The 27,138-nt window shown below is 41.7% G+C and overlaps 1 protein-coding gene across 3 annotated transcripts; it reads right to left on the bottom strand.

Moving 5' to 3' along the window:
* Positions 1-5: 5 nt before the first annotated feature.
* Positions 6-26,415, bottom strand: LOC148676267 (cell surface glycoprotein CD200 receptor 2-like). Of its 3 annotated transcripts, none has more exons than XM_088606248.1 (7): positions 26,201-26,415; positions 24,695-24,769; positions 14,451-14,756; positions 13,165-13,428; positions 12,122-12,245; positions 11,431-11,479; positions 6-8,231 (listed from the first exon to the last, which is right to left on the bottom strand). In XM_088606248.1, exons 1-7 carry the CDS (start codon positions 26,262-26,264, stop codon positions 8,085-8,087), a joined length of 1,029 nt encoding a protein of 342 aa, XP_088462374.1. In that variant the 5' UTR covers positions 26,265-26,415; the 3' UTR covers positions 6-8,084. The 3 variants fall into 3 exon arrangements, with proteins under 3 accessions (XP_088462374.1, XP_088462385.1, XP_088462378.1); XM_088606259.1 differs by lacking the exon at positions 6-8,231 and adding an exon at positions 9,366-10,142 and having other exon boundaries at positions 11,436-11,479; positions 26,201-26,413; XM_088606252.1 differs by lacking the exon at positions 6-8,231 and adding an exon at positions 9,366-10,139 and having other exon boundaries at positions 26,201-26,413.
* Between the last annotated feature and the right edge of the window lie 723 nt (positions 26,416-27,138).

The raw sequence follows: 27,138 nt of genomic DNA on the forward strand, positions 1-27,138 counted from the left end.
AGAAATTTCCAAACATGGGGGAGTTTTATTATTTAACTTTCATAACTTTTAACCTTTAATTACTAGTAATGCTTCCCTTTGTGTTACAATCAACTGAGAATTTTGCTACAATAGTTTTCGAAATTGTCCTTGAAAATGAAAAAAGCACAAGAACAACAGGAGTACAAACCACAGTTCTCAAACCATCTTTTCCACAACATGTACAACAGTATAGAATCACCCCAACAACCAATATGGAACAAAGTTCAGGTGCAGCAGATATTTCAGTAAGAATCATATTTTTGTTTTGTATGTACTCTGCTGGGAAGTCTCAGGTGCTGATAGAAATGAAGGACTAGAGTTGAGAGAAGATGAGAGACCCATCTCCTTCTCTCGCCCTGCCACCTGGTACAACAACTATCTGCGATCCATGAAGGCGGCCTAAATGTACATTATCAGGCTTGGAGAGATTACTTATCTGAATATAAGGTTACTATAGAGTCTGCTAGATCCACCTACTTCTCTCACATCATTGAAAATCACCGAAACAATCCCAGACATCTTTTCTCATCAACAGACTACTCGCAACTTTGCAACACATTCTTAGATTTCTTAGATTTCTTTAGTTCTAAGATTGACAACGTCTGGCATCACATTCTCTCCACTACGCATATCATTTCCATACCTCCTCCCTCCTCATCCAGCTTCTCTGGTTCCCTTCTCTCCAGCTTCTCTCTTCTTGACTCAGCATCCCTCAACAAACTAGTTACACGCATGAAACCCACCACATTTATTTTAGATGCCATTCCCACAACTTTATTTCAGTCCTGTTTCTCTTCTCTCTGTCCCATTGTCCTCAATATTATACATGAATCCATGAGCACTGGCATTGTACCAAAGGTTCTCAAAACTGCTGCCATTACCCCCGTGCCAAAAAAGCCTAACATGGCTCTTGACAATCTTAACAATTTTCGCCCCATCTCCAACTTACCATTTCTTGCTAAAATTCTAGAATGTGCTGTCACACTTCAGTTACATAACCACCTCATGATAAACAACCTTTTCGAATCCCTCCAATCTGGCTTCCGTCAACTTCACAGCACAGAAACTGCCCTGGTCAAAGTCACTAACGATCTTCTAATAACTTCTTGTTCTCTTTCTATACTCTATATCTATCAGTGCTACTTTTGACACTGTTGACCATAACATCTTACTTTCTTGTCTTGAGACTGTGTTTGGAGTTTCTGACACTGCTCTCAAATGGTTCAAATCCAGTCCTGTAACCCTATCTGTAGATAGTTCTGTACTTGAGCTTCAATCAAAATTGAAAAACCTTGGGGTTATATTCGATTCTGGCTTAACATTTGACCCACATGTGCTGCGTACTGTCAAAACATATTTTTTCACCTCAGAAATATCGCTAGACTACACCCTATGCTTTCACTAACTGTGGCTGAAAAGCTGATCAACACATTTGTGTTCTCTCAAATTGACTACTGTAATGCTCTACTTGCTGGGGTATCTAAATCTACTCTGAACAAACTGCAGTATGTCCAAAATCCAGCAGCCAGAATCCTAACCAGGTCTAGTGCAAGTGTTCACAATTATTAATTGTAGCAATAATCACGAGGTGGTTCGTTATGGCTTTTAGACAATCAATCGTCAGAACAACTAACAATGCACACACACAGATTCAATACACAAGATACATTTATTAAACATAAATTGTGCACCAAACATATACCAGTCTGCCTGGATACAGGCGGCAGACCTTACTGTGAGGGTTATCAAAATACAAGGTATATAATCTCGAAGAGATGCAAACACAAAGAGATACACAACAGAGAATATACTTCAATATACCATTCGGCTATACCAAATCGCTAATCAGTGTTATTACCCACTGTTACACTAGACTCGGAGGTAAATACATTACTCTTGAATTAAATTGATAACAACTTGTGTTGAGGTAACAATTAAATTCTCGAGACGCAATGTAGAACATGGGGTTTACTTATCCACTGTGTATGGATTTGGATTACCCGGCACGAATACCAAACTAGCTGACAGGCTCATTTGCAAACTCTGCCCCTGCGGTCGTCCAATAGGCATTGTCCTGGCGTCCTCTGGCTACCGGCCAACCAGTTGAGGCGCAGCTCGGTGTAGGATGGGCGGAGGAATCTAACTGCGGCGTGCAGTGCAGTCGTTGCTCCCAGGGGTCTACTAGTATGGCTGACTAGTAGAAAGTCTCTATGCACAGAGTGTGACCGCGGGTCCTCGCAAGTCACTCTTTTGCACGGGAAGAAACTGTTTCGTTCCCGGTCCAGCACTGCTTCTGAATAAGCTATTCAGGTTGTTGACGAAGGTCCAACTGTAGGCTGCCGTTGATCAAGCGGAGCATTCACGTTGGTCGTTGCAGAATTCTGAGTACATACAGGATCCTCGGCCTCGCGCTTAGAACAAAGTCCAAGTCCCAGTGCAGACAACACTGCTTGTCACGTGATTGTCTCTGAGGGTGCGTGAAAATGGCCAAAAAAAGGAGAGCCCCGACCTGAGCTTGTGCTACTTTTTTGACCAAGACACAGATGTGTGATGATTGGTTGAGAGTTTGGCGGGCATTGGAGACCCACGTGGTGTTACCACGCCCTGCCAGTCCCTGATTGGTTGATCAAGGTGAGAGATGAGTCACTTACTCCTGACACTTAGGAATGCAGTCCAGATGTCCTTCTGGCACTCCCTAGACAGATAGGTGCCAGGGATGACCATTGATTAGGCTTAGCTAAGTGCGTCCCCATTTGGGAGTTGTTCTTTATCAAAAGAAAACACCTTAAATCAGCCTGCATGAATAGATTCTCTGTGGCTGCACCACAGAGATGAAGAGAGAGATGGGGCCTCATTTAAGACAGCACAGCAACACTTAATTCTGTCTTATTAACAAGCATTGCCGCTACACTCCTATCCTGGAGTCCTTGCACTGGCTTCTATTAAATTCCGTGTAGACTTTAAAATCCTCATGCTCACCTATAAGGCTCTGCATGGCTTGGCACCTCAGTATCTGTCTGAACTATTATCGCCCTACTCCCCACCTTGCAACCTTCGCTATTCTAATTCTGCTCTCCTTACTCTCCCCTAAGCCCGTCTATATTGTATGGGTGACAGGGCCTTCTCCTATTATGCCCCCAAGCTCTGGAACTCTCTCCCCAAGGATATCAGAGAGTCACCTTCTCTAAACTCCTTCAAATCCAGACTCAAAACCCTCTTCTTCAGAAAAGCCATTACTTAACTGGTTCCATTCTTCACCCCTCTGCTTTTCTTAGTACCACCATCCACGGTCTCCTCTATATATTGTAATTGTGTTTTATCTTGTGTATTCTTCTTATTTATTGTTGTTGTCATCCTGTAAAGCGCTTTGAGAAGCCACCTTTAAAGGCGCTATATAAAATAAAGTTTATTATTATTATAGTTTATTATGAGAGATAGAAAGTTGTTGGACTGCAGAAATAGTGTTGGAGCAGCCAACATTAATTGGTTGGGTTGTATTCCGGCAAGTTATTCCTTATTTTGAGTGAATTACATCACAACTTTCTGAAAGTGTAATGAAATCGCTACAGAGAAGGGAAGTTCAAGAGGAACTGTTTTTCTTTTGTACAGAGAGAAGATAAAGGTCCTAAAAATAGAGAACAGTGTACTGCAAAGAATTGTTCTCCCAAAATAAATTACTTTTGCTTATAGGGACACATGAGAGCAGCCTCACTGATATATAACCTCTTTATATAACCTCTTTAAGTAGCCATACAGTACAACCTGAATGCAACACCTTTTGAAAATGATATATCCAGTATATATCCAGATATCAGAATCTGGAACATTTTCTAATATATAAATGCAACATTTCATTGTATAACTCACATTGAGTCTTCGTTACTCTTTCACACAGCATCAGAACTTGATAGAGATAGTTTACAAACAGACTGTCACCCTTGATAATGAAAATGAACACAGAGGTAAACATTTCAGTGTCTAGTAATTCTGTAACCATTTTTACTTCACAGGGATAATATACAATTTAATTTCACACGTCCATTCTTAACAAAGAAAGACTCAAAACAGCAGGGCAGTGCCTATTCTTTTTCACAGGCTAAAGAAGTTTGGCATGCCGTCACATATCCAAGCCTCAGTGGCTAAGGATCTGCACCTGTGGCTAGAAGGTTGCCAGTTCAAATCCCGCAGCCGGCAGGGGAATCCTACTCTGTTGGGCTCCTGAGCAAGGCCCTTACCCCCAGCTGCTCCAGGGGCGCTGTACAATGGCTGACCCTGCACTCTAATCCCAAGCTTCTCTACCTGTCTGTGTGTCTCATGGAGAGCAAGCTGGGGTATGTGAAAAGACAAATTCCTAATGCAAGAAATTGTATAGGGCTAATAAAGTGAGCTTATCTTAACTTCTACAGGTGCACTGTTGAAAGTATCCTGACTGGCTGCATACGGCCTGGTATGGGCGCTGCTCCGCCAGGGATCGCAAAGTACTGCAGGTGGTGAAATCAGCGCAGATTATCACCGGCTGCGTGCTACCAGACATCGAGGATGTCACGCTTTCACATAATCAGACACCTAACCTTTCTAATTCTCACAAATGCCGGCGCATTCCTACGACCACAGTTAATCAGACACCAGACCGATCCAATTCCCGAAAACGACAGCGCACAAATTTATCATCCTATCACTTCACTGCATGGTATTATATAGTTAACTGTTTTCCTGAGCCTCATCTCTCGTTTGAGATCAAAGCAAAAACCCTTTTTTCTAGCCTGGATATCAATACTACCCGCCTACCCGACCCCGACTTCGTCTTGCTCTTTTGGGTTTGTCTAAACTCTTTTCTGCTTCTTTGGCTATCGACAGTGCCTGCTTACCCGACTCCGACTTCGTCTTGCCCTATTGAATTTGTTTGCTCCAGGCATTGGACACGACCTGCATAGGGTTCTTTGTACGTTTTGTGATGGACGATATCTACTCTGTTAGATGCCACAAGAAAGGCAGGATTGTACTCAAGGACCCCAGTCACCCATACCACAATCAGTTTTCCCTACTACCGTCTGGAAAACGACACCGAAGCCTGCAAGCAGCCACCAGTAATTACCCAAACGTTTTTCTCGCCTGGGTTTTTTCGTTGCCTACGGTTTTTTTTATTGCATAATCTTGTAAATTGTTAATGTATAATTTATTGTATTCTTCTTGTAACCTATCAAATTCTGTCCTATCTCTCTTTGGTGAGCTTGCAGAAAATGCATTTCACTGCTGACTGTATTGTCGTGCATTGACAAATGAACAATGATTCATACTGTAGAAGCACTTTAAGTCTCATGACATTTATTAAGTACGTGATTAGATGTGTGACACCCTATTAAGTTATAAATTCAATGCAAATATCCACCTGCTTTATTTTAGAACCTTCTTGCTGGCTGCAAAGATTATTCCTGTTTTTACACAACTTAAGCTCCATACTCTATCCAATAAAACACTAAATTGGACTAAATCTCACACTATAAAACATAGAAGCCAATATCACATCACTAAAATAAGAGAGGTTTTTAGAGATTAAATTGTTTGTAATTAAATAAATATATAACATGCCCAAAATACAATTCTTCTTTAAATGCTCTCCTTCAACCCCCCTGTATTTGTGTTAGTCTTTCTTCTCTCAGGTGTTATGAGAACTTACACCTGGTCTTTTTTTCAGTATCGGTGTTTGTCCTTTCCCTGTGTGTTTGTCTCCTTCCCCTAATCAAAGTCATCAAAGGCAGATGGTGGGGCAGGAGGTAGTTGACCAGAATGGAGGAGCATAATGTTAGCTCAATTTCCACAGCTAAACATGGAAGTGTTGAAACTGGTGTTGAACCAGTTTGAATCACACCTCGGGCAGAGGGGGGCAGGAGAGCAAACAAAAGGCAATCTGCATCTGCATTGTTTCTTCAAGCTTCCCCTGTAATAAGCTGCACACAACTGCCCCTGACTGAGACAGTGGCAAAACCTCACTGAGGGGAATGGGCAGACAGGAGGGGACATAAGAAGCCTGGACTTTAACAGAACAGTGCTCTCTTCCTCCAAGGAGCTCCTCTACACAAGACGGACAGTCCACCTCACTCCCTGGTTTTCCGTGGTGTAACACTGGCCACTGCACAGACTAGGGCAATTGGACCAGTTATTCTTCCTCTTCCCTTCAGAGACTGCTGAGAATGAATGTTATTTTTTGAATATATAGATATAATTGTGCTGCATGGAGTAATACAGACTTTCAAGTGCCTTTTTTTATTAACTGGTGACCCTCTGGAATCAAAAGTTTCCCCATTGAGATACTTTTTGTGTTGTGGAAGTGGTTTTGGGGTAGTGATGAATGTTGTAGTCACTAGAAAATAAAAAGGGCACTTAAACAGTAATAATATCTGTCATTGGTATGAAGATGCGCTGGTGGTTCTGGGACATAGAACCTGTGGCAAAGGAAGAAGGGTCCTAGCAGCCTTTGTAATTGCTAGGTGTGAGCAGAGCTAACTGCTCAGGGCTTATTGATCAACTGGCTGTATACAGAGGGCCAGGCGTAATGATGCATTGTGTAGTTGCACCCCGTTTCAGAGCCTCCTTCACAGTCCGAGGCCCAGTCAGACTTGTTTTGCAATCCCGCATGTCCACTCTGAACTGTGTGGTAATTAACGAGTGTCTACACAAGGCACTTTGATCAATGCGAATCTTAAGAACAAGGAAATACCAATCCGTCACCCTAACAGAGACTCATTTCTTTCACCCTGTGACACAAGGAACTAACGAGTGCCAGTCTCAATATAATCGCTGGCTTTCATTTATGTGCCAAAATAGTTTCTTTACAATACCATCGACAGCAACAACAAAAATATATGGCTGAGGAAAGGTCAACCGGTGCATGATTTGATAAGGAAATGAATCATAATGTTTGCATTTCCTGTTCATCTGAAGTACCTGTATTCAAGGGGAGGACCAGAGAACGACTTATAATGTCAGTTTTACATGACTAAATAAACATTCTGTTGATTGCAATCTCAAGTTCTAAGAAAAGTGTAAATGTGGAATGCAGCCTTATGAAAGAATTAAACTATAATTGCATATTGTATATGTTTATTTCCTTTGTGGTTCAACACACCCATTAGGGATTTACCAAATCAAAGGTTAAGGTCTTACTAAACATCACTAGTCACACATACTTTTAACTAAGTATGCTAGCACTGGAATAAACCTATTACTTGTTCCTTTGCAGCCTACGCATGTCGACGCAGCTACCCACCTGAACAAATACTTTTAGATGTGTTTATATAATGAGAAAATGCTTTAGAATGTTTACCTATACAAATATGTTTTGAAGCATTGTAGGACCTATACACAGTTCAGTATGACAATGTGGTTGATTTCTTAATGTTTGAAAGTATTCTTAACTTTACATTGCTTATGCAACCAACTGAACTTACATCTTCTGCTGGAAACTATTGTATGGCGACACCTAGTGGCACATTTACTGTCTTATTTGAACAAAATCATAATATACACTTTTGATATTTTATTAACACAATAGTTAAGAAAATGTCTCCTGGAATTAGCAATATCTTTGCAACTAACTGAAATAAAACCAGGTAATTAACTGTAGATAATGTAGATTACATGTACAAGGTACAATATATAGTAGAGCGTAAAACCATTAAAAGACTTTATAGTATGCTGAATGGCAGAATACAAAATACAAGAAAAGAAATATAGAAAAGATATATATTTTGTTTACATGACTACAATTTTTTTCAAGAAATTCCTGACAAACCTCTTCTTTGTCATATAAATTAATGTAAAAACTGGTCGTTAGTTTTTACACGGTTGAGGAATAATTTCTGTTTTAATTACATAAACCTCATTTCCATTACAACATCTGTATTTTCATTTTCAGTCTAATCAAATCAATAGAAGGGGTCATTATGTTAATAGCCACACCACACTCAAGAAAATTCAGTTCCTGCTGCCCTTGCTACAGACAGTTTAGTATTACTTCTCTTGCTTTTATGGGTTATACCAGGAACTGGGCCCTAGACTCTAATCTAACACCAGACTTTTTTTTCCAGACTGGATGCTGGAGTGAGTTGAGGAAGTCCCCAGGAGACTATCACAGTGGATGACAGTGTGGAAGAGAATCCTGGAGGGGTGTTTCTGTGTTCTTGATTTAAGGATGGCGTGTTGCGTTTTTTCTGGGGGGGAAATGACAAGGACATGACAAAGATGTGACTGTGTCATGAGTCCTCCATTGCATTTATTTTTCTTGTTAGTGGAGACTAGGTTGTTAATTTGCTTTTTTTATCCATTGTGGATGTTTTTTGGGGGGTTTAAACTAGATGGGCAAATCCTATTGTAATTGCTAGTATCTGGTAGAACAGAGCTGCAGGCCCGGTATCTACTGTTCCTGTCGCGTGCTGATTTGTGGGTACTTGGGTACTTGGGTACTTTACTGTAACCAAGAGTGAGTACTGCTGATCACTTCCCTAACGTGGGAAGGCATTCAAGTAACTGTTAATGATTTTAAATATTTCAGATTACCATGACTTCCATATTTAATTATTAAGACATTGTTGTGTTCCTTTTGTAAATAGTGAAAAGAAATGGATTCACTGCAGAGATCCAGAGAGCAGGTTTGTGTCAGTTAAATAAAAAAACACAATTTTAACTGGTCTGTACCACACTCTGCTGGCCTCTCTCTGTAAGACCATCTGTGAAAATAGTGACATGAGGTATTCTGCCTCTGTACAGTAATCTGCAGGGTCACAACACTGGAGTTACACAGTTCAGCCAAAGTTTCTGGGAGTTGATTAGACCACCTCACACCTTAATTAGTGGAAACAGGAAGTGGTTATGATTTGAAACTTCAGAACTTTCTGTTCAGAGACAGTCCTAGATTATGTGGGTTTAAGAACAGAATATTTGCACATGCCAGAGGGCCATTAGGCTCATCTACAGCAGCATAAAACACTGCTGCAGTTCACAATGTCCACAACTTCACATGAGTGAGGTTAGAAATGCCTGTGAATGTTGTATTAGTAACTAGACAACTTTGCAAACAAGGAGCATTTCTTTATGTGGTACTTAAGGGTAAATACTGTACTGTATTCATTGTTAATAACAAATTAACTTGTACCCTGATTTTACTAATTACCATACAGTATAAACAGAACATCAATAATATTTTAAAATCCTTTTACTCACTGGCTTTGGAAAGTAAACCTTTTATTTGACTAGACAAATCAGCTGACAACAGTTTTACATTAGCAATGACAACCTGTCTAAGAAGCTCCTATGGTTATACTGCAGATGTACAGGAGACACAAAAGTGAAAGAAAAGACCTTTATTAAAAAGCAAACAGCATAACAGGGTGGAATCTAACAGTATGTGGTCGTGCTATGAAGTGCAAGTTTCAGGCAGGAAAGTTCTAACCACATAATTGATAACAGCCTCAGATATGAAGGCCAGCAGCTCCAGCTCACTCTGCAGGTTGTTTCAGTCTCTTGCAGGGGCGATGAAAGGACTTGAGCCTGAAGTTGACAGTCTTGAGAGATATGGTTTTGAGAAGCTGTTTAGCTGTTATTTGTGAAAAAGTTTTTTGAGGAAAAAAGGACATAGGGTACAAATGAAGTCATGCAGTATTCTTTGGTGTGTGCATTTACACTATTTCTGGGCTGAAGGAAGTGTAGAAAATAAGTGAAAACAAGAGCTAAACATCATAATTGTTTAATTCATTCTTCCTTGTAGGACAGCTGCTTAATAAAACAGTGATTTACTGAGTTTATATGCCAGACTCTGACTTGTGCAGGAGTCCTACAAGGAAGAATGAGTACAAATGAGCAAGAACTGGATTGCTGTTTCCTTGGTTTGGCTCAGGCCTCGAACCCAAGTTGACAGGACAGGGCCACCAATGAGATTACACAGGTGTAAGTGATGAACACTTGAGCATCCAAGGCGAGTGTGAATCTGTCTTTGTCACGTGTGTCTTGAAATCTATCACTTTATTCCCATTTGATCCATCAAGCCACACTTCATTTAATGTCCTGAAGACTGCATTGGTCGGTTATATATACACAGTACATGTTTCATCATTCTGCAGATCCTGTGAAATAAGCATGAGGCAAAGCATTAATTGGAGGTGTAATGTGTCCAAAAAATGTACGCATTTACCTTGAGGGCTCAACGCTACTTGCGTTGAAGCCAATAGGCAGGGTTTGCATAGGTTTAGATTTTGAGGGAGAATTTATGATCAGAGCAAAGCTATTTGGTATCAGTGTACTCACAAATGTTCTTGCAAATTACTCATGCAGAGCAAGCAGCTGAGGGACAACAGGTGGTAACATGAATCCTGCACTCAGACTACTAAGCAAGGCACTGCTCTACTAACAGGCGATATAATGGTCACCATTCCTTCATTAACTACCTGAAACCTGGTCACACGCAAGGAACATAGAAATTATTCCTCATGGTTTACATGGTCACCTGTCCCCAGCATGGATTATAGGACTCTGTTATGCATAATCTTGTATACATATGTACAAAAGATACTGTATGTAGTAAAAGGTGGATAGATGACTGGCTAAACGTCATGCAATAAATCCAAAATGATGCCCATATTAATTAATACCTCTTAGGTGTTTAACTCCAGTCTGTAATGGAAATGTTAGAAATGAGAGAAAACCATTCAGTTCATCGAGCTTTTAACTCTCCATAGTCCCAGGGACCCACAGTCTCATACACCCAGACTCTGTACTTGTACTGGGAACAACCTCCTCCAAGAATGGCACAAATTAAAGTAGCCAGGCAGCCTTAAGCTGCAGGTCTTTGTGAGGTAAAAGAAAACCAGTGTGCCTGGCCACAGCCCAAGAGAACATGGGAGAACATGCAAACCCACAGAGACATGTGTCTAACACAGAGATCAAACCCTGGAGCTATGAAGTAGTCAAGCTAAGCACCATTCTCAAAAAGCAAGAAATATCTTGATCAGGTTTTTGTAAATAGTCAAGTCTCACTTCCTCGAGGTGACATAATTTATCAATGACTCACTTGAAGCCAATGTCCTTTAGATAGAGAGGGCAGCTGGCTTGATGAACTTGATCAGAAGTTTTTATTAGATTGATTAATTCACCAATTCATTGTAATTTCTTAAACTGCAAGAATTGTTAATGTTGACTGTGGGAAATATAGAACAATGGTAATAGCACTGATGGCTGTTTCTTTAATTTGACTGTTATTTTATCTTTCCTGAGCAATAACACGACAGTTGCAACAAACTAATGATGTTATTTAAAACATTCCCATTACATCCACTTCTTAGAGTAACATGAGGGAAGGAAATGACATTATACGACAATGAAACCACTTCATGTAAAATTATCTCACACTTCATTTACCTGTTTTTTTTTTAGAGTTGACACAGGAATGCTGGATTTGCAGCAATTTCTATGGAACACAAAATATTTAATTGCATTATGATTACTGTACTAGCAAATGGTAGCACATAAAATATTGCAAATTATAAAGAACTAAAGGCAGTTTTCTTTACTTGTTATTACAAAGTGTTGAACAAATGAAATTCCAGTGTCACGCAGTTCAGATCCATGTTGGTAAGGTTTACTGACACATGTGCAGATGATCACAGCAGCAGCACTTTAGGGAGTACAGTGACAAAACAGAATGAAGAGTGGAGAAACAGCCTTTTGCAAGCACTTAACCATATACTGTATCTCTGGCAAACAACAAGCAGTTTCCCCCCTTTCATTCTGTTTTGTTGCTGTATACAGTATGTAGACCCCATTTCAGGTCAAAATCTTACATTCTATGGACCTCCTTAAAGAGGATTAATTGCAGTTATGTGGCCAGAGTCACCCAATGACAGCTTTGTTTTTGTGGGAAATTGCAAACCATGAAAAGAAAATAGATCTCTTGCAAGAACAGTATAATGATAATACTGTAAGATAATACATTTGTTACGTCACAAACTAATATGAGTTTTACATTTACAGTTTGCAGCATGCAGCAGTTTCACAGGAATGCTAATTTAAATAATAAATAAAATGTGTAAAAAAGGCTAATGATACACACCTGATTTTGCTCAGATGATTTCTCACAAAGAAGGACACTGCAAGACTAAGACCTACTAAGCTGGATAAGCTTACAGAAATGATCGTCCACGTGAGAGGGAAAGATGAGAAAGACAAACCCAGATCTAAAAGAAAATGTACTTTGTCATTGCTGCATCAACAAACATTTGGCCATTTTCTAAAAAAAAAGTTTTATTTAGTACAAGGTTGCGGCGAAGCTGGATTCTAACCTGACTAGCAATGGGTGGAAGACAGAATGGGTGGGCTACCAGTCCACCACAGGGCACACACATGCACTCACACCAGAAGTCAATTAATCTACCAGTTTGTCTTTAGAACGTGGGAAGAAACCAGAGCACCCAGAGGAAACCCATGTGAACACGGGTAGAACATACCAACTCCACACAGCTAGCACAGAGGTATCGAGCGCTACACGGCAACATATTTGCTGCCCCCCCCCCGCCCTAAAAAAAAATGCAATTTATTTGGATATTTCAAAGCTAAATTAAGTAACTAATTGTTGATTTTTTTCTTTCCTTGTGTGGAAAAAGGTAATACATTTCAGAACCTGAAAAGGTTTTGGCTATAACTCATTTTAGTTTCTTTGCAGATTTGTCTCTCAGCACCAAAAATAATAGAGTCAAAATGACTCACAGAACAAGTGACACTGATAGAAAGGTTAGGATTTGTTTCCTGTACATTTTTACATTCTTAATCCCTTTGACAATTTCTTTGAGAATGAATTACTCCGGAATCTCACAAATGCACTTTCCAGTGTCTAATGTACAGAATAAAAAACACAGACTAATGATAAATCTAATCCATATTAAACTCAAACACTGAGAAATTAAATTAAAGTGGTGAACTGAAAGACTTGAGACTTTACTGTACTTTGTAATTTGAGCCCTGTGACACTTGTGCTATTAAAAGTCATCTCACTCCTTTTTATCAACTTCTTGTTTGCTTCTAAACTTGCAATATACAAACTAATGACAGACTAAGCAATTCTCTTCACTGTAAAGTTTTTAGTAGCATGTGACATACTTTCAAGAAGTAGTCCGAGGGTCTTATGTACATCCTCCTTCCAAACTGGGTGCTCAACTACACAGGACACACTCTGCAGGGATGTGTTGTCAGGGATGCTGGCCGAGCTCTCCACAGTGTACGTGTGATCTGGGTTCTTGGTGGTTTTCTCGGTCCAGTTCGACACTCCAATCCAGGAAATGTTGGCAGCTGGTTTACTGTTTGCTGCTGTACAAGTGGCCATCTTCTGGGTGATGTCATACACCAAATTTATCTTTGGTGGAACTTGAGGAAGAGAGGCAAGATAGCTGTCAATTCAAAACTTACTCCAGAAAATGTTCACATCTGGATATTCTGAATATATGTTCTAAAGATGAATATATTGTGACAGCCCACTGGGCTTGTTGTAACAAGATATTTAAAATAGGGTTTAGATCACATGGTCAAGGACAATAGACACACATATAGCTATAATAGCTGTAAGGTTAAAACCAGAGCTATTCTGTTTAGAGTGCAGGGAACAAAAAAAGACATCACAAACCAAACAAACACCAAACAAAAATCTAAGTTCCTCTATAAGCTACTGACTGAATGTTTTCAAAAACTCTTAGTTCTTTAAGTACCTTCTCAGCTCTTCTCCCTCAGGCTAGTAGCATGCACAGAGTATCTGCCTTCTGACCTCCAGATTGCAGACTCATCAAATGAGCAACACAGAAAGTCCATATAGGAATCTCCATTTTATCTGGACTAACTGCTTTCTCACAATATCTTATACAGTCCATTTCATTCTTGTAGAAAGCTGCTTTCAAAACATAATAAATTATACTTACAATTCACTTGTGTAAGGTGAAATGAAAATTTAAAAGTTCAGTCTTTCTAACTGACCACGGGAGTTTCCAGAATCCTGTTGAGCTGTTGAACTCTGAGGGCTGTTCAACATAAATACTGTACATACCACAGTGGAACTGCCTTCAAGAAGAACAGAACTTTCTTACGCCTTGAAATGCATTTAAATATGTCAGCTAAATGTCATGTTTCAGGCTTTCCAAAGCAGGTGCAGAAAGCACTGCAGTGGAATGCGTGAGTTTTAGTTCCAGAATAATTTATCTTTGCATACTGAAATGTGATGGAGATGGTTGTAATGATGAAAAGTATGTTCATAAACAACTGGAATCTGATCTATTTTTTACAAAACAAAAACTTTCAAATCATTTCTAAGAATTCCATTCCATCATAATGTCACAGTAAAACCTAAAATTTGTGGAGACACTTTATAAAAATCCGTCAATTCGAGAGATTTTTCTTACCTCTAGCAGACACGTTGATCTGTGAAGCGTGCAAGCCTCCCTTATAAACTACCTCACAGTAGTAAATCCCTTCATCCTTGTATTGAAAATGAGGGATGTGCAGATATGTTCCATTCTGTCTGTTTTGTATCCTTTTTCCATCCTTACAGGAATTAACTTCTGGCTCACTGGTACGTTTTGCTATATTACACTCCTCTTTCCCTCCTTTCTTTTTCTTCCAGACAACAAATATCATGTTGTTCCAGGTCTGGTTTGTGCACATCAGATCAACACTCCTGTCCAGTTCAAAAATCTCACTTCTGTGTTCTGTGTAAATAAAATGGAATTAATAACACATGACTTCGGCTACCATGGTGGCACAGTGGTTAGCTTTGCTGCCTCTCAACACTAGGGTACTCGGAAGAGTGAACTGGGGTGCCAACTTCGTGGATTTTGAATGTTTTCCTCCTGGTGCGCTGGTCTCCTCCCACAGTCCAAAGACATACAGTACTAGTACAGTAGATTAATTGGCTTTTGGGAATATTGGCCCTGGTGTGTTGCATGTGTGTGTGTGTGCCCGGAATGGACGGGTGTTCACTGTTCATGTGGGGTGTGTCCTTCCTTAGTAAAAACAAATTTGTGCTTAAAACACTAAATTAGAAAGACGAAAAAATGTATTTGTCTCAGTGTTTTGACTAAAAGGCAACAAGTGTTTTGTAGTATTCAATTATAATTATTTGATTTTCAGTAATTATCATATTACTGACATCAACGAAAAGTTGACAAATTATCAATATGAGAAAATATAATAGTTATTGGCAATGGTCACAGTATTAAAAGTAACAGAGTGAAGGCTGCCTGATAAATAGCTACTTTCAAGACATATGATGGTTGTGTTTAGATTTCATTTTATTCTTGGGATGACATTTGTAATATATTTACACAGAACAAATAATATTTTTTCATAATTGTTACAAAAAACTTCTGTAACTTCTGCTCCTTAATGTTGCACTGCTTTAATCTCCTTGCCTTTTTATTAAGCAATTAGGGGTGTCTTGTCCATGTCTTTTCTCTTTTTTGTATTACAGATTCATCTTTCTTCAAGTTTTCTGTACAAAGTGAGACTCGATCTGCAGTCTTTTAGACCATTCTTCATTATTACACTGCTGTCTTGCTTTTATTCATACTAGTCAGCTTGGTAACTCACATTAAAAATCTTCTCTTAGCCAGATGATCCACTGACTTGTGACGTCTGTGTACTGCAGATACTGACAAACCATCAGACGTTTGAACAACAAATTTCTTGGATGGATTTTCCTGCTTCTTTCTTCCTATTTACAATTTCTGTGTATTTCCACGGGATCCCTGGACTGTCAGAAAGGTGTTTAAGCTTACTGGCATCTCTGTTTGGCCACTGTAATTAGCATCATGATGAGTGGTCTTAGCACTTTTTCATGCATTGATTTATTGTGGGAATCAGGAGACCAACCTTTCTCAGAACGAGAAGGTCACTCTGTTTGGGTACAATGGGACCTGGACATCACCAGAGCTCACTGGCCAATCTCAGCTGTCCAATCGCTGCAAGGCATGCTGGGAGGCAAGGCTGTAGGTTGTGCTGGAGTAGTTTTGTCAGAGGAGTTAATATATTTTTGTAGTGGAATTTGCATATACAGTAATATGTAAAAACAAAAAAGTGACATTATGTAAAACTGTAAACTTCTTATCAACCAGCAGGGAAATTATCTCTCCTTGTTGTATTTTGTTCTTTGCATTTGTTCTTGTTTGCCATTACTGTGCATCTCACGCACTCATAATATTCATATTCTGGACTTTAGCTGCACCATTACATTACTGTTATTTCAATTAGTGCAGCACTAACATAAAGCTTAACATGAAGTACAGTGCTCTCCAAAAGTATTGAAAGAATGAATGTTAAACTGGAACCTACACAATGAATACTATACTCTTCTAGTTTTGAATCAATTCACTTCTATCCTCTTGGGCTGATTAAATAAATTAACTGCATTGAACTGTTTTTTTGAAAGAGCACATATATTAGGACAATTGGCTGATAGATGTCTTTTGATGGACCGGTGTTCATTGTTGGGTTGTTAACCTTTTTTTTTTAATCTGTTTATTCTTTGACTTCAGTGTTTCATGTCCAAAGTCAAAGTGAAAATACAAAAAATGAAAAATTTGGAATGTCCTGCAGCTTTCGCAATTGATGACAGGAAAATTGTCAATAGCTGTAAGGGAAAAACTTCTCAAACTGTCGTACGTGGAGCGCCCCCAGGTGGTACACCAAATTACCCTGGAAATTTGTTGTGTGCACTGAAAAATTGGGAATTAAAAATTGAATAATTAAAAATGGTATACATTTTTAATATGTAGTCTACTTAATTGGTTTCAGAAAGCTTGAGAAGGGTTTTCATATTTTCTGTTTTAATGGAGTTTTTAATGAAAGTTCGGGAGGAATGAAGGCAGCCGCGCTCATTCGACACAGCTGCTGCAATTCTCACTAATCCCGACGTAAGCAACCGGTCTCCATAAATATCAAACGTCACCCTCTCCTCTTCCTCGTTCGTTTTCTGCATGGTTTGTTTTTGCCTAGCTCGAATCCGTGCTCCCTTCTCATAGATCTACAAATCCGCCGCTCCGATGAAGACCTTTTCTGCAGCGCAGGAGACTCTCCTACCCTTCTCGTCCAGTCCACCCCCCACAGCTCCCCCCACCTCCGTCTCATCGCCTCCTTCAGCCGCCGTGCCACATCAGCGCCGCTCATCTCCCAGCCAGTCCTCACAAGATCCAACTCCTCGCCGAAGACTGCGTCCCGCCGTCGCAGTCCCTCTCTCATTACAAACCCAGCCTTCCCATTCCTCCACGGCAAAATCTCCAAATAACCCCCGCTTCTCTCGAGGATGTCCCTGCCGCCGCGCTTCATGCACATCGGCTCCCCCTTCTCCTGGATCATCTCTCGCGATTTCCAACCGGACCGTAGCAAGCCTCCGGAGGATACTTCGAAAACATGGCGTCCATTTTAAAAGAAACGCTTCCAAAAAAAAAAAAAAAAAAGCTCTGTTTTCCCCGTACTTAACCGCAGTCTACACAAGGAAACATCAACTCCCTAGCTTCCCCCGGCGCTCTCTGATGACATCACCTGCGCCGCCGCCACTCATCCCAACGTGAGGACCCCGAGGCCGCCCGCGCCTCTGCCTGTCGCATCTTCTGTCTTGTCTTGTCCTGATATATCCGTGTCTGTCTCTAGTCTGCACCTAGCCTCTTCCACCCAGCCTCCTGCCCTAAACTCCTTGCTGCCGAGTCTAAGGCCCCAGGCTCACACCCCTCCCCCCCCCCCCCTCTCCGCTTAATCTAATTTCTGCACTCTCCTGTCTCTACCTCCGGCGTCCAACACGGCTCAAGCTCCGCCAGCTTGGTGTCTTCGGCCCTGGTTTCTTTTCTTTCGGCCCATGCTGCTGTCTCCATGGCCCGAAGGCCAGCTAGTAAACGACCCCCAGCTCAGCTAGCAGGCGGCCCTTACCCTCCCCCACCCCCTGGCGTCCAAGACGACTCGGCAGCCTCCTCAGTCCTTAACGCAGCCCCCTGCTTCAATTCCCAACAGTCTTCGGCTTCCATATCCCAAGCCACCGAGCTTCAGGCCCCAGATCCGTCAAACCCCTCCTACCACAATCTGCTTTCCGCTCTTCCTCTCTCCTCATCTTCTCCATTCCCCGGTGTCCAACACGGCATCCGTCATCCCATGCCTTCGGCCCTGGATTCCAATCTCCCCTTTACTAAGGACTTTCCTCTCCGAACAGCCGTTCCTCTCCCAGCTCCTCCTAACACACTAAAGTTTAGTCCTCCTCCCATTCCCTTTTCACTCCGGCAGCAAATTCTGAGGTGCGGACGTCAATCTAGCTCACTTTCTCTCTTCCTCCACTTACAACTCCGATTCTAGAACAGTCGACTGCGGCTCGATTTCCGTTACTCTCAAATCTTCTGACCCTCACTCTGCTTCAGTCCTTCGAATTTCCGACTTCTGCTTGGCTTTCAGCATTTTCCACGACATCACGTGCTCCGCCCAACGTCGTCAGGAACTCGACGATTACATGCACAGCATCCCCGATCTATCCGTCCTTTTCGAGGGCTCCCTGTTCTATGATTACCATAAGCAGTTCCTGGCCGAGGCCACTGCCCGCCTACTCCAACGGAACCAGCGCACCTACTGGGGAGCCCTCGACATTGAGCTTTACTGCCGCACTTTCACCGGTGTCCAAGCTCTTTCCTGCGACTTCTGTTCCTCTTGGACACATTCATCAAATCTTTGCCCAGATACCGTCCGCAAGCCCAACCTCGACTCCGCCCCTTCTCCCCCACAGCATCTATTCTCCCGCCAGGTCTTCTTCAAACCTTCCTGGTCCAAAGATGTTCGCGGTCGCCCCATCGTGATGATCAGAGGCCAACAAATTCCCAACATCTTCAATTCCTCTACACGTACCTCTCCCCTTTGTCGCTTCCTTCACATTCGCAGTTTCTGCGGCGAAGCTCATGCTCGCTCTGCCTGCCCCCGCCGGCCCTTCCATGCTCGCTCCACCTTCAGCGTTCCCAAAAGACTACTGGCTTTTCTGTCTACCCCAATCGACATCCCCGCTCTTGCTTTTGGCCCGCTCCATCACCCCGACCCCTCTTCCACCCACATCTTACTCAACGGCCTTTCCTTCGGATTCTCACCAGGCCCGTGCACAATTCCTTCTTCCTTCATCTTTTGCAAAAATTTGCAATCTGCCACCGCCGATCCCCAGTCCGTTGATTCCTTGCTAGCATCCAAAGTCGAGAATGGTTTCGTGATTGGCCCACTTGACTCTTCCCCATTCCCTGCATACCACATCAATCCCATTGGTATAGCGGTCCGTCTGGGCGCCTGGCTCGCAAAGGCCAACATCTCCAGTGCCGTTAAAGTTATGCCTCCTGACCCAGACCTCTGGCACCTCTTCGGAGTTCATTGGCGGAACAAGTTCTTCGCAGTCCGCCTTACCTTCGGACGTAGGAGTAGCCCAAAACATTTTCGGTACCTTAGCCGAAGCTCTCGGCTGGATCCCCTCGAATAACTATAAGCTTCCTTTTCTTGTCCACCTTCTCAACGATTTTCTTACCATAGACTTTCCTCACCTGCAAGAGCCTCCACCACACTTCTTTCCGTTTTTTAGGAACTAGGGGTACCCCTTGCCATGGACAAAACAACTGGCCCCTCTCATATAATCCAATCCCTCGGGATCACCCTCAATTCCATCAATTTCTCCGCTTCCCTGCCTCGCGACAAAATCGACAGGATCCAGATGTATATCTCTATCTATTCTTCCGCCAAATTTCGCACTAAGAGGGAACTTCTCTCTCCGCTCGGCCACCTCAATTACGCCATGCGTATCATCCCTCAAGGACGGTCTACCTTCTCGACCTCGCCTCTTCCGTGCCCTCTCTTTACCACCACGTAAGCCCTTCAGCCAACTGCAAATCCGAGCTCAGGCTTTGGCAGCTTTTCTTGGCCAACTCGAATGGCATATCTCTTTTCTACGATGACCTCCTCTCTGACACTGAAGATATCCAGCTTTTCACAGACGCAGCCCCCTCAGTCGGTTTCGGAGGCTATTACAAAGGCCAATGGTTTGCGGCCCCTTGGCCTCCTGATTTCTCTCCAATCCCTTTCGCCAACCAGTCATCGGCCTTGTTAGAAATATTTCCAATTGTCGTTGCTGCTTCTCTTTGGGGCCACAATTGGAAACATAAACCATCCTCATCCATTCGGCCATCCATGCAGTAGTTCATATAATCAACAAAGGAAGGTCTTCATCCCAATCCATCATGAAATTCCTCTGCCGCTTTAAATGGATTTCTCTCACACATCAACTCATCCACGTAGCTGCTTACATTCCAGGCCACCTTAATGAGATAGCCGACTCTCTCTCTCGCTTCAGGAACTTGGCACCAGATGCAAGACCGAACCCGTGCACAGTATCTCCCTATTCGGAACTCACGTTCCTCTGAATTATCCTTTCCATCGCTATCTCCAGCCGGCCCAGCAAACTATCCTCTTAGGGATTGCCCCTCGAACTCTCGATTCTTACTACACTGCCTGAAAGGGCTTCCAATCCTTCCACCTCTCCGCGAACATAACATTCCGTTCTTTCGACATTCTCACCGTATCATCCTTCGTTCACTATCGTAGAAACTCACTCAAGGTACGAGCATCCACCACCAAAGTATACCTGTGCGGCATCCACTCCTTTTCGGCACGATCTGTCCATCCCTTATCCACCCTCAAATCGCTCTCCTTAAAGGCTTTCAGTGGCTTGGAAACCACTTCCGAACCTACGCGCACCACTTACCTCAGACATCCTTGAAACCTGCATCAACGTTGTCAGGTTACCACTCACCCTGGGTCGACCGCCCTCTTGAATCTTTATTCTTGTTAGCCTTCTTTATCTTCCTAAGGTGCTCCGAAATTACCGCTAATTCCACATCCTTCGATCCTTCTCCTCAACCCTGCTTATCCAACATCTCCATCTTATCTTCCGAGACACTGACCTTCTATCTCAAGAAAAGCAAAACCAACCAATTCAGATCCGCCACTCTCAATCTATTATTTCAAACTCTGTTCCTACATAAGCCCTTACGAGCCTCTATCCCATTACGCACATCTTCGCACCTCTGCCGGAGCTTTGCCTACTGCCCCTCTGTTTGCAAATGAGAAGGGCTGTATCATGATACCGTCCTAAACAATTCTCCAGGCACTCCTTTAGATCAGGGGCCGCATCCTCCACCGCTCGCCAAGGCATACCCGAGTATCTCATCAAGCAACTCGGCCGTTAATCCTCCGAGGCTTACCATGCATACATTAAAACTAACCCCGATATCCTCAAGCAGGCACTTTCTCTCCTCGGCTGAATTGGCCCAATAATCTTTTGTTTTTGTTTTTCTGCACTGGTGACTGGGGGTTCCGCTTGGTTCTTTTGGGGGTCCTATCCTCCCCGTCCAATGGCTGGGAGGTTGGCCCTCAGCCAAGCGGGTTACGCCAAATCTCCACATCACAATAAACGATTCTAATTTCTCCCAAGCTTTCGGCTGCTGTCATTCCTCGTGAAATGGAATTTTTAATGAAAGTTCGGGAGGAATGAAGGCAGCCGCGCTCATTCGACACAGCTGCTGCAATTCTCACTAATCCCGACGTAAGCAACCGGTCTCCATAAATATCAAACGTCACCCTCTCCTCTTCCTCGTTCGTTTTCTGCATCCCTCCTCCACCCCCTCTCCACCTTTGCAGCTACCCCATTGGTCGCATGGGGGTCCTATCCTCCCCGTCCAACGGCCGGGATGTTGGCCCTCAGCCAAGCGGGTTACGCCAAATCTCCACATCACAATAAACGATTCTAATTTCTCCCAAGCTTTCGGCTGCTGTCATTCCTCGTGAAATGGAATTTTTAATGAAAGTTCGGGAGGAATGAAGGCAGCCGCGCTCATTCGACACAGCTGCTGCAATTCTCACTAATCCCGACGTAAGCAACCGGTCTCCATAAATATCAAACGTCACCCTCTCCTCTTCCTCGTTCGTTTTCTGCATCCCTCCTCCACCCCCTCTCCACCTTTGCAGCTACCCCATTGGTCGCATGGGGGTCCTATCCTCCCCGTCCAACGGCCGGGATGTTGGCCCTCAGCCAAGCGGGTTACGCCAAATCTCCACATCACAATAAACGATTCTAATTTCTCCCAAGCTTTCGGCTGCTGTCATTCCTCGTGAAATAAAATTTGTTTGTGTCAATTACGCAGCCTACGTACTTAGCTACGTTGATACAGCACGCCCTAATACTTGAGCGTTCATACTCCTCTCGAGCTTTCAGAGACACAGCTTAGAGCCACATTCACCAACAGAACAAGTGATCGAAAATGAATACCTCGTAAAAATCAAGTATTATGTCATGGCTGAAAGGAATAGATGCCAAGAGTACTGATGCCAGCTCCGATAGATCATGCACACCCATTGAGAACAAGGAGGATTATACATCGGCCACTAGGTTTACCTTATCTGGGAAGAGGAATGGGATGAAGAGGCTTTTCAAAATATCCCATGTTTAATGTTCATTGGTAAAGTAACTGTGATGATGTTTAACTGTGTGAAATGCATAGATCCCCTCTGCTGCAATTACAGTATCCTCTGTTTTGCTGCCAGATTTTACAAAATAATCTGTTAATTTGGTTGACAAACTCTCTCCTCGAATTGCCTTTATGTGTTTTTCTGAGTCAACATGAGCTTGCAAGTCAAGTGCACCTTACACAACAAACATTCAGCTTCCCAGTCTTCTCTGCCACTTCGACAACATGGAAATGTTATTTTTAGTTCTGCTGTGAATTTACACTTACATTGTGTTTGAGAGTAGGAAAACGAGAAACAAAACAGGGACCCTTTCGAGGGAATGCTTCTGCACTACACAGACTGAGTAAAGACACTGATATTGATGCCCAATTTCGCTCTCTCATGACATAATCATACACGTACAGGACGAAAACTAAATGATAACGTAAGTTGTGAAGTGAACTAGAGAAGTTAAGAAATTCTCTCTTTCTAACTATCTTTATAACTTTTGTTAATTATTCTTCATGGTGAAAATAATGGGGTCGAAATCCCAGACGTTTCTGCATATTTGAAAATTCCCCCCAGACGGAGATATAAGGATCAAAATAGAGGACATGGCCGGGAAAATCCAGATGTATGGTAACCCTATTGGCCAAGGACACTCTGACACTGAACCTGACACAGACAGCACTGCTAGTGTTAGCAAGTGTCAGAAAATGGCTACAAGGTGGTACGATACAAATTAACTAAGTGCTCAGTGCTATTTTTATGATATGTGTGTGTGAGTGTGTGCGCGTGCTCATGTTGGTCATTGAGATTTTCTTTAGTTCATATGAGAAGATGACTTGTAGATGGTACTTGGATGCTTTGATCAGGGGTGGTACTTGGTCCAAAAAAGGTTTGAGAACCACTGCTCTATGGGATCCAAACCTCTCTTCTCAACAAGAATATGTTCAAAACTGCAGCTAGAATACTAACTCACACTAGACCCTGGCAACATATGACTCCTACACTGGGAGTGGGTCTATAAAGTCACATACAGTATTCAATATAAGATCTTGTTACTGATGAGACCCGATGGCATAGTTTCATCACGGCGTCCTGACCATCTGGGGCTCGGAGCGCCTGGCCTCGTTACCTTGGTTTTATTCCCTGTCCCTGTTCTGGATCCTATTCCAGATTTTAACCTTGTTTGTATCTTCTTGGATGGATCCCCCTGTTTTGGACTTTGAACTGCGCCCCGGATTCCCCCTTTGGACTGTCTGGATTTGTTTGCACTTACCACACCCCTCAAGCACTGGATCACTGTCGTCACACCCCACTGTCTGTCTACCCATCTTATCCCGCTGTACCTTCCCCTGATGTCCTTCTCCACTTTCTTACTTACGTCCTGAACTACGCTTCATGGGAGCCTGGACTGGCTCCCGTTACAGTTAGGGTGTGGAGAAAAAAAGGAACTGCAGATGCCCCAAAAAAACACTGGAGGAGTTTGGAGGAGGTAATGGAGGAGGTAATGTAATGCATAGCTCACTTAAGTTCATTAGGAAAATATATTAGAAAATAGTATACTGTCCAGATCCATCTCCAGATTTAAATTTAATTGAGTAGTATATTACAGGCTGAAGAGAAAACTGAAGGCAAAACATGCCAAGATCAGATAAGAAGTCAAAATATCTGCAACGACTTTTACATTCTGAAACGTATTTAAAGTGAAAGTGTTCTAGTTGTTATGGTCACTGTGTTGAACAGCAAGTTTGATTTTGTTGTGATATGGTCACAAGTATGCCTGGAATTGGCAATAATAAAATAAATATTGTACTCATTTATATTGCTTTATATTGATGTAATAATCACAAATACAAATTGCTATCCCAATATGTTTGGTTGGCAATGTAAATGCAAATTGTCAGTGTAAATGTAATGTGACTGTTTTCTTTCTCATTAAAACAGTCCCTATTTTTTAAATCTGAAATTACTTGATTTAGTTTCTGTTGTCATGAATTACCTTATATCATATTCTACTTTCCCATTAAAATAAATTTATAAACATAACCATTTTTTCTTTTGAGGGGCAAATTCATTACATTGTACTGTATATGACTGATACTGCAAATAAAAGCATGTGAATGGAATGAAAGATTACCCATTACTCCCAATGGTTTAGTTGATGTTATGGGTGTTGACTGTAGCTTTTCTTCAGTGACATTAGCAGCATTGCCTACAAGGGAAATCAGTATTAGTCAAAGTTGACCAAGTGGACGTCTTCAGAATCAAGAGTGAAACATGAACCAGGGGACACCAGTGAAAACTATTTGGAAGTGTATTTAAAACTCACAACAGGAAGGGAAATGTATGCATTTGGTTTTAAAATGGTTAATACATAAAAACAGAGGGTGTAGATGAGGGATGAAGGTTCAAATTGTGGTGATGTAAATAGTGGAGTACCACACAGATATTTACTAGGACCTCTGCTGTTTCCCTAATTTATATTTCTGTTATAGATTCTGGTGTAGTTATTCAACTAGTCATTTTATCAGATGATACCTGATCTGACCTGACCTGTCTCACAATGATAATTAAATACAGTAGCAAGCACTGTATAAGCTGCAAATGAAAATCCAAAACATTTAGCTAAAATTCAAGACTGGTCAAACACCTGACAGATTATTTTTTATGTAGAAAAATGCAAGTTTTTCAATGAGTTTTGCAAGTACAACATAAAAACAATAAATACAAAGTGGGAAGCTTTGAGCTAAAAGAAGCTACTTTTGAAAAACAAAAAGACACTTCAGGGTTTATGTTGACACATCATTTCCATTTCCCAGACAATATGGGGAAGCAATAAAAGGCAAACAAACTGTTAGTTAACATACTATTTGGCCAATAGTATGTAATTCAAATTAAGGGATACCGTGTTACAATTGTACAATGCACTAGACAGGCCTCATTTAGAATTTGCTATATTTTTAATATTCTAGAGTTTTAGAATGTTAATTTGTTGGTTACCAGGTTACAATAAAGATGATGGTGCTCTGGAATCAGTCCAGTAAAGAGCAAACAATTGTATTAAGGGACTTTAAGGAATATCCTACACTGACTTTCTGAAATAACTGTCTTCAACAGAGGAAACTATGAGGGGAAGTCATACAAGTTTTCAAAATCATCAAAGTCACTGAAAAAGTCAAAACAGTGGACTTTACACAAAGGGTTGAGGGGAGTGTAGAACAAGTTGCCCAGGCATATTGTAAAGCTGATACCCTCTGCTTCTGGATGAGTTCCTCAGATCAATTAACTTCTCACTACCAAATGGGCTAGATGGGTCAAATGGTCCCCTCTGGTTTGTGACCATTCCTCTAAAATGTCATTGTGAAGAATCAGTAAATTTTATGGGACACTGAGCTTTGATATACATATTGATTTACTGAGATGTTTCATGCCCCTTAAGTACTAAAATATACTAAGTCAAAAATGTTTTGTTAATGAGAATCCAACATAAAATAACAAAATACTTGACAGTAACATTTTAAATCCAGTCTGAAAATCACAAGTCTTTAATGCTCTGTTAAAACTCAAAGGAACACAAAAAGTACCTGAGAATTCAATATACATCTTAGATACACCTGGGATATTGAGAAAGACATGGGCTTACCATGAATCACCACACTCAGAGCTGCAAAGTAGCATAAAATCTTAATTATCCAGTTCTCTGTCATGTCTTCAACAGTCCCAAGACTTTCAGTGCTCACTAAACTGTTACAAGGCAACTGTCCGAGTCAGCCAGGCTCTCCTACATTTAGATAAACCACTGGTGATCCAGCAGAGCATTGTCTGTTCTTCTCAGATACTGAGAAAATTTCTTGACACATTCATTTCCTGCTGCCTGGGCTATTTTTTCCACCATGACCACGTGGTGTGATTATCAGAGTGCACAGGCTTTACAGAACTTCTCAAGCCTACTTGCTGTATGCATATACTAGGGTAATCACTTTTTCCAATGTCCACTTTTCATCCAAGCTCAGCAGTCAGGTTTGTTGTTACCTATATTACTGATACAGTGAATTGCTACAGTGACGTTAATATTACTAATCAGACAATTCAATTTTAGGCACTTGTAAATGGTACATAGTAGTGGAGAATGAAGTGGCAGATCAATCAGGCACTTGACTGCTAGTGAGGAAGACTAAATGAGGTGAACTCTTGAGAAGGGTCAAGACAGTGACTATGCGCAGGAGAGGTTTTCTGTTGGCACCCAAGACTGACTTCTAAACTAAATAGAATATAACCTACAGTTAAATCTGTCTTTCTCTAATCCAGACACCACAAAATTATATCCCAGAGCCTATCTCCCTATTCTAAAATGCACCCACTAAGCAGGAGTGGCAGTTCTAAACTGACAAATTCTTCACTCAGGAACACCAAGTTCCCTACAAATTACAGCATAGCTACAGTAACTCTCTTTAGTAAGATTCAAATACTTTGTTTCAATTGGGTGTTTTTGGATGTTGTCGAACGAAGAACTTTTGCCTGGCACATGCTTTAAGTTCTGTCTGCTCTTGTCTCATCTCTCTCTTGCAGTCTGTATTTCCC

Source organism: Lepisosteus platostomus, chromosome 2 (genome assembly GCF_059453375.1).
Source record: "Lepisosteus platostomus isolate fLepPlt1 chromosome 2, fLepPlt1.hap1, whole genome shotgun sequence".
Lineage (NCBI taxonomy): Eukaryota > Metazoa > Chordata > Actinopteri > Semionotiformes > Lepisosteidae > Lepisosteus > Lepisosteus platostomus.